The sequence below is a fragment of the Mus caroli genome, chromosome 9 (assembly GCF_900094665.2).
Source record: "Mus caroli chromosome 9, CAROLI_EIJ_v1.1, whole genome shotgun sequence".
NCBI lineage: Eukaryota > Metazoa > Chordata > Mammalia > Rodentia > Muridae > Mus > Mus caroli.
Window position 1 is genome coordinate 18,204,908 of NC_034578.1, and position 8,682 is coordinate 18,213,589.

An 8,682-nucleotide genomic window follows, 5' to 3' on the forward strand; every position below is an offset into this window, starting at 1 on the left:
TTGTAGACCAGGCTGTCCTGGAACTCAGAAATCCGCCTGCCTCTGCCTCCCAAGTGCTGGGATTAAAGGCGTGCGCCACCACCGCCCGGCTGGCCTTCTGTTTTCATGTGTGTAACTATAATAGAAGAAATATTCATTCTCATTCTCCCTCCCTCCCTCTCCCTCCCTCCCTCCCACTCTCCTTCTCTAAGTGTGCCATTAAGCTGTCATACAGATTTGATATATTTTATGGAATGGCTTGTGATATGGTTTATACTAAAGCAGGAGATGAAAGTTTTTTCAAACCTAAAATGAAAACTTTTAATTTATGGGCCTGCAGCTGACTTCACCTCTGTCTCTGCCCATTGCCATCTCAGTTATTCTACATGCCCCTGCCCTGAGTTGGGCCAAGCTGGGCCCAGGAGAGTCTGACTAGCCAGCGAGGAGTTGGGGTGGGTGAGCTTCAGATGGCGCTTCAGGAGAGCAGACTCTTCCCAAGCAGCAGTGTTACAGCTCTTACAACAGAAGCTCTCAGACAACAGAGCGGTTCTCACTCCTTTATTCCTCCAGGATAGGAGTCTTATCTACCTGTCAGGGTCTGACAGTAGGTACTTCTCATTAGCTTGGTCTGAAACTTGGAGATACCTTATCTGCATGTGGGAGGGCTTGGCGCTGCTCCTATGTGACTGATGGCCACTGAGCTCTCTGGGGCAGGAGTCATTGTGGGAGGCTGTAACTATGTGACAGGAACCCAAGGGGCATGGCCAAATGCCTGCCTTTCCTTGCAGGTGACAGTCACCTGCTGGGTCACTGGGGTTTTAGGCCTGAGCTGGGCCAGGCACCAGACTGCCTATCACAGCTCACCACCCCATATTACTTCATATAGAACTTCTCCAGGATGCTCTGCAGCCATACACCTATCCGAGCACAGTCAGACTTGGACTGGTCATAGTCCTGTAGTAGAAATAACTTGCAAGTACTCATGTTGTTAAATTTTGAGCAGTTGAGTATAGACAGATCTTGTAGTTAAGGACCGAGTTACAGACGTGTTGTAGGAAGCAGAATCATGTGAGTGAGGTGAGTGTGGTCATGTTCGCCATTTCATGGGATGTTTTAGGACTCAGTGGCTTTTGAGGATGTAGCTGTGAACTTCACCCATGAGGAGTGGGCTCTGCTGGACGATTCTCAGAAGGAACTGTACCGAGATGTGATGCAGGAAACCGTCCATAACCTGGCTTCTGTTGGTAAGAGTGAAATTTCTTAGCCGTAGGTAATTAAAGAACAAATGTCTCTTGCTCCTCAATGAGATTTCACTATTCAGCTGCAAAGGAATGCTTTGGTAAGTAGGCATGCTAGATTATGATGGTTCCTCGTGGACCTAGAACCTATGAGTTTTTCTGTCTTTTAATTTTTTTTTTCCTTTTAGGGGAAAATTGGGAAGACCAGAGCATTAGGGATCAGTGCAAAGCTCAGGGAAGAAGCCTAAGGTGAGTTGTACTCATTAAAGCAGCTGGAGTCCTATGATGGAGTCTTAGTATGTCACTGGAAACACAACAAAACTCCAATTTCATGTTTTTTTATCATATAAAATATAAATGTTTATATTTTAAGTAAAATACATATTACATCTTGTTGTTGAAATTATATAATTTCAACCCAGAATTTCTACCCTGTCTTTAACCCTTAGATCCTGGATAAAAGACACACACAGGCTGGGTGTGGTGGTGCACGCCTTTAGTCCCAGCACTTGGGAGGCAGAGGCAGGCCGATTTCTGGGTTCGAGGCTACCCTGGTCTACAAAGTGAGTTCCAAGACAGCCAAGGCTACACAGAGAAACCCTGTCTCAAAAAACCAAAAAAAAAAAAAAAAAAAAAAAAAAAAAAAAAAAAAAAAAAAAAAAAAAAGACACACACAGCCTTTATGTTTACAATAAGCCTTAAACAGTCCCAGAGCCAGGCGGATCCCTACCCACTATGCTACTAGAACCTACTTTCCCGTCAGTGACCCCGAGTTATTACTTATGACCTGCTGTGTTTCACCTGGGCTGCTCTGAGCCCCAGTTGCCCAGCTGTGAGGGCCATGTTTTTATGGCTCACATAATTCATGCGGTTTCTCCTCCTTCCTCCTGCACCACCTTCTCAGACCCCAAGGCCAGGAAACCTAAACCTACCTATGTCTCTTCTGCCCAGCTATTGGCAGTTGGCATGTTTATTTACCAATCTGAAATAACTTGGTGGCAAAGTCTACATGCGGACTGTCTTGGCTCTGGGACAACCAGGTCCTGGGGGCTACACTCAGCATTACAATAAATAACAAAAGACCAAACCTCAACACCTATTTTAGAAAGAGTCCATGATTTTTTAAGATTTTGTTTTTGGTGCTGGAGAGTTGAGTGAGTGGTTAAAGGTACTTGCTGCTTTTGTGATGGACCTGGGTTCAGGTCTCAGCACTGAAATCAAGTGATTCAACTTCTGGTAACTCCAGCTCCAGGATATATGATGCCCTCTACTGTTTTCCATGGGTACTGCACCCACATTGTACACATACATACAGGCAGGTGCATACACATAAGTAGTTAAGAATGTAAATATTTCTTTTATGAGTTTGTGCATATTTACGTATTGTCTGAGGATTGCCAGAAAATGGATTACCTGGAGTTCCATGCTATTGTGGGTTGCCCAGTGTGGGTGGGAACCAGATGCGGGTGCTCTGAAAGATCAGTAGGTAACGTTAAGCACAGCGCCATCTATCTCTCCAGCTTCCTAAGAGGATGATGCCATTTCTCTTCCCTTTGTAAAAGGTTATTTTCTTCTTCCTAATTTATGTGTCTCTATGTGGGCATGTTTGCACAAGCGCAGGTTCCCATAGAATCTATAGAGCATCAAATTCCCTGGAGAGCCAGAGTCCAAGGTGATTATGTGCACCAGATGTGGATGCTGGGAGCCAAACTCAGGTCCTCCATAAGAGCAGCCAGGGCTCTTTTTTATATAGGTTTTTTCTTCATTGTTGTTTTTTTGGTTTTTTGAGACAGGGTTTCTCTCTGTAGCCCTGGCTGTCCTGGAACTCACTCTGTAGACCAGGCTGGCCTCGAACTCACTGAGATGCACCTGCCTCTGCCCCCGAGTGCTGGGATTAAAGGTGTGCACTACAATTATCCAGCTCACCAAGAACTTTTCAAACTGACACAGCTGAGCAGTATTCAAAGAATAACTCTTAAACAGCAGCATCTTCTCCCTGGAGTAGAGCCCTGTGAATGCGGTATATGTGGAAAAGTCTACTCCTGTTGTTCCTCTCTTAAGAGGCACGTGCAGTGTCATAGTGAGCACACACAGTGGGAGAGTCACGGATTCAGAGGGAAGTTATACCAGTGTAAGGACTGTGGGGAAGCATTCAGCTTTCAAAGTTCATTTAGAATACATGAGAGGACCCACACTGGAGAGAAGCCCTACACGTGTAAGGAATGCGGCAAAGCCTTCATTTATCACACCACTTATCAAGGACACATGAGGATGCACACAGGAGAGAAACCCTATAAATGTAAGGAGTGTGGGAAGGCTATCAGCCACCCCAGCTCGTTTCGAAACCATGAACGAGCTCACTCTGGAGAGAAACCCTATGAGTGTAAACAGTGTGGGAAAGCTCTCAGTTGCTCCATGTCTCCAAGTCACGAGAGGATTCACACGGGAGAAAAACCATATAAATGTAGAAAATGTGGCAAAGCCTTTAGATTCCCCAGTTCCTTTTGCAAACATGAAAGAATTCACCCTGGAGAGAAGCCTTATGATTGTAAGGAGTGTGGGAAAGCCTTCATTTCTCTCCCAAGCTTTCGAAGGCATGTGATATTGCACACTGGAAACGGGCCTTACAAATGTATAGAGTGTGGGAAAGCCTTCGATTGTCCCAGCTCATTTCACATTCATGAGCGAACACACACTGGAGAGAAGCCCCATGAGTGTCAGCAGTGCGGGAAGGCCTTCAGCTGCGCCAGTTCTGTTCGATTTCATGAGAGGACTCACACGGGAGAGAAGTCCTATGAGTGTCAGCAGTGTGGGAAGGCCTTTGGTTCCTCTAGCTCCTTTCGCACACATGAACAAATTCACACTGGAAAGAAACCCTATGAATGTAAGCAGTGTGGAAAGGCCTTTAGCTTCTCTAGTTCCTTTCACATGCATGAGAGGACTCACACAGGAGAGAAGCCTTATGAATGTCAGCAGTGTGGGAAGGCCTTTAGCTGCTCCAGTTCCATTCAGATACATGAAAGGACACATACTAGAGGGAAACCGTATGAATGTAAGCAGTGTGGTAAGGCCTTCAGCTGCTCCAGTTCTGTCCGAATACATGAGAGGACTCACTTGGGAGAGAAACCCTATGAGTGTCAACAGTGCCACAAGGCCTTCAGTTGCTCTTATTCTTTTCGGATCCATGAAAGGACTCATACTGGAGAGAAGCCCTATGAATGTCAGCAGTGTGGGAAGGCCTTCAGATGTTCTCACTCCTTCAGAATACATGGAAGAACTCATAATGGGCAATGATCCTTTAAATGTAAGTCATGTGGTAAAACCTTCCATGGTCCCACTGCCCTTTGAAGATACTCTCTTGCTTAGAGAAATACTGCGAACAAAATAGAACTGGAAAAACCTCTCATTTCTCTAGTTGTGAATCCCAGAAAAAAAACCCGTATGTGTCTCTGTGATGGGAAAACCTTCAGTGGATCTGCAACTTCAGAAGGCCACATAGATACACAGGGGAAAATAAACCCCGTACATTAAGTAGTGTGTAAAAGTCCTCAGTTGCTCAGTTATCTGGAAACCACAAACTTGTATTACAGAATAGTTTGATGAATGCAAGCATTGTGGGAGACCATCAGTAATCTGCGCCTTCCAAACATGTGAAGAGGACCCTTAAGAAGTGAAAAGGAATGATTAATTTCCTATCTTATTGAATATTTACATGATACTTATTTGAGAAATTGTGAATTTATGAAGATAACCACGGGAAAGGAATTCTGTAAGTGTGGACAATATGAGGAAGTTCCATGTAAGTTTGTATATGCATATTTTTGAAAAGTCGTAAAATGAAAGAAAGGGAGTTTTTTTTTTTTTTGTCATATGCTCATTCATTCTTTTTTTTTTTTTTTTTAAGATTTATTTATTTAACTATATGAGTACACTGTCACTGTCTTCAGACCCACCAGAAGAGGGCATCCGAACCCATTACAGATGGTTGAGAGCCACCATGTGGTTGCTGGGAATTGAACTCAGGACCTCTGGAAGAAGAGTCGGTGCTCTTAACCACTGAGCCATCTCTCCAGCCCCCCCTTCCCCCCATATGCTCATTCTTAAAGCTGTGATTCTGGACTATAGATTTTTGTTACTTTTGCTTATGTGAGCATTGAGGTTAGATTATTCTGAAAGTCATCACTAAACAATGGTACATAAATTTAATAAGTAGTGGGTTGGTTGGGTTTTTGGCAGTTACTATATTTTTAAAGATTTATTTACTTTGTGTATATGAGTACACTGTAGCTGTCTTCAGACACATCAGAAGAGGGCATTGATCCCATTACAGATGGTTGTGAGCCACCATGTGGTTGCTGGGAATTGAATTCAGGACCTCTGGAAGAGCAGTCAATGCTTTTAACAGCTGAGCCATCTTTCTAGTCCAGTAGTGTTGTGGGAAATATTTAAAAAGTTCCACCAAGTTCCTGCACTCCATCTAGCTACTGTCTGCCCACCAACTCTCCAGCGGCGCTGGAGCTCCCGAGTTTCCTTCACTGCCACTCCAGTCCCACTCAACGACCGTCCACCCTCAGTGAGCCGCCACAACACCCAGCAACCCAGTAGAAACAAAACTCTAGAAGATTATAATTAACAAGTCAGATCTATGTAACAATAAATTCTCAGTTCACAAGATGTCCACACAATAACTTCAGAACCAATTGATAATGATAAAAGATGCCCACCTCGATTAGACAAATTATCCCAATTATTCTATCCTTTAAGATATCATAACTTCATATGGCTGTTTAAAAGCACACGGATCAGGATCTTCTGTCTGTCTGTCTGCCTCGGCCACACCACCTCCAGTAAGGATCTGTGTGACAGGTTCCACAGACTGAGGCGTTTGACCTCAACTAGTTGTGGAACTCTTCGCTGGAGAAAAATTATTAAGCTGTAGTTCTCTTGGCTACTTATCTGTTTTATGTTTTCTAATCCTTTGCCTATGTATCAGATGTTCCTGATAGCCTAGGCCAGAATCTTAAGCAAGAGTAATGGGTACGAAACCATCCCTTGAGATTGAGTCACTAAACATGACCTCGTCGCAGGGAAAACCAGTGCTTCATTTTATGCCATGAATAAGATGGTATTGATAAATATAACTTTCCTAACGATAATATTTTATATGGCTGCATGTGTGTCATTGGAAGTAAGTTTTGGTGTCTTATTTAAGAAAGCCTTAAATAGAAAGAATTAAAATAGTTTAAATTTATGCTTGGAAGAGTTACAGAAGATCAGGGGCTAAAGGTTAAATAGTAACAGATTATAAAAAATTCATTAGCTTGTTCTTGGAAATTTTCCAGTAGCCTTAGATGATTTTTGTATTTTGATGTATCAAATGATCATAATAATATCTGTTCTACCTGGCTGCTTTATAGAATACATCTTTTTGAAGTTGTAATACTTGAATGATTTTGTATTTTGCTGTGCCAAGTGATTATTACAATGTCTGTTCTCTTGTACTGCTTCACTGAACACAGCTTTTCAGTGTTGTAATACTTGTTTTTCTATGCATAAAAACCCTTGCTCGAGAGCTGCAAAATACACTCAGATTCAAACTGCCTNTGTGTTTGTTTCTGTTTTTCACCACCAAATCCTTACCCACCTGACCGTGAGAGCCCACATCCCAGGGACCCCCATACCCGGCTGGGGTGGTCCGTGGCATGCCTCCATCTTGGCTTCCTCTCCGCTCCTCTGAGTCGCTCTCTGTCCCTGCAGCTCTTTGCTCTGCCTCCTTTTTCCCTGTCCAATCACAAGCCTCCTGCTGCACTAATATTTTAATGTAATTGGATGGGGAAAATCTTTGTGTGTGTGTGTGTGTGTGTGTGTGTGTGTGTGTGTTTTGAGACAGGGTCTCTGTATAGCCCTGGCTGTCCTGGGCTTTGTAGGCCAGGCTGGCCTCGAACTCAGAAATCCGTCTGCCTCTGCCTCCCAAGTGCTGGGATTAAAGGCGTGTACCATTGTACCTGGCTTTATAAGTAATGTTTTTATTAAACTTGTTACTAATTTTTCTTTTCCTTTTTGAAGTCTGTTAGAGTCATCAGTGAAGGGAAGTATATTGCTAATACAAAAATATTCATTTAAATATTTTTTGCAATGAGCTATTAAAACGGCAACAATTTAGTTATTGGTGAGAATTTTCCTTGTATCTTAGGTCTTCCTTATTCATATTTTTTAAATGATTTATTTTTAATTTTAGTTGTACATATTGGTGTGTCTGTGCACATGAATACAGGTGTCCACAGAGGACAGAAGAAGGTTTGGGATCCCTGGGAAGTAGAGTTACAGGAAGTTGTAAGTCACCCAGCAGGAGCACTGGGAACCAAACACAGGTCTCCTGCAACCACAGCGGCTCCTCTTAACCACTGAGCCTGCTCTCTACCCCACCATAGATTTTCAATCATTCTTCTTCTTCTTCATTTAAGTTTGGTTTTGGTGGGGAGAGCATAGATATTCTATCTAGTACTAGTGCCTCAAATTTGTAATCCTTCCACTTGAGAATCCTCGGTCTGAGGTTATGGGCACGCACCACCATGCCTGGCTCACTTATCTCAGTCTGAGGCTGTGGGCACGCACCACCATGCCTGGCTCACTTATCTCAGTCTGAGGTTGTGGGCATGCACCATCATGCCTGGCTCACTTATCTCAGTCTGAGGTTGTGGGCATGCACCATCATGCCTGGCTCACTTATCTCTGACCCCGGGAAGCTTATTTAAGGCAGGAAGGAGGAGCCTTTCTCTGTAGGGCAGGAAGGAGGAGCCTTTCTCTGCCTTCTGTGTAAGTACTTGCCATAAACATGTGCGTGTGCCATGCTTATTCTTGTCTATTCTCAGTTATGGCACCTTTTGTGTTTTTTATTATTTGTATTATGGAGTTGAGAATGGAACCCGTGCCTTTGCCCTGCCAGCGTCCAGTCCAGCATCACAGGGTAAACTGAGGCAGGCAGTGAAAGGGAAGTAGGGGTCAGCAACTGGCCAAATCTGCTTTATCTTTGGCAGTTCATATCTTAACTCTTTGTACTTTGTGGCCAAAAGCCCCTGGCTCTGGCAGTTAATTCCTGCTGATAACAGCAGGGGGTTAAGAAAAAAAGCTTGGTTATTTGAGTTTTTCTCTCTGACTCACAGGCTCCTCACTGGCCAGGCAAGAGGCTCAGAGTTCATCAACCCTTCATGAGCCAGAAAGAGAAGAAAAGGAAGAAAGGGAAAAGTTAAGCACACACAGACACACACACACAGACACACAGACACACAATACACACACACACACACAGACACACACAGACACACACACAATACACACACACAGACACACATGCACACACACACAATACACACACACACAGACACACATACACAGACACACACACAGAACACACACACACACAATACACACAGGCACAGACACATACAGAAACACACACAAACAC

General features: G+C 43.7%; 1 protein-coding gene and 1 long non-coding RNA gene across 2 annotated transcripts in view; both read left to right on the plus strand.

Moving 5' to 3' along the window:
• Positions 1 to 1,466, plus strand: part of LOC115031965 — an 11,125-nt gene extending 9,659 nt beyond the window's left edge. The window contains exons 2-3 of the long non-coding RNA XR_003837621.1: positions 1,097 to 1,223; positions 1,406 to 1,466. This is a non-coding gene — a long non-coding RNA (uncharacterized LOC115031965). The remainder of the gene's footprint in view (positions 1 to 1,096; positions 1,224 to 1,405) is intronic.
• Positions 1 to 4,834, plus strand: part of LOC110301238 (zinc finger protein 709-like) — a 35,714-nt gene extending 30,880 nt beyond the window's left edge. The window contains exon 5 of the mRNA XM_029482080.1: positions 3,354 to 4,834. Within this exon, the coding sequence (XP_029337940.1) occupies positions 3,354 to 4,511 (1,158 nt within the window). The 3' untranslated portion in view covers positions 4,512 to 4,834. The remainder of the gene's footprint in view (positions 1 to 3,353) is intronic.
• The last annotated feature ends 3,848 nt before the right edge of the window (positions 4,835 to 8,682 follow it).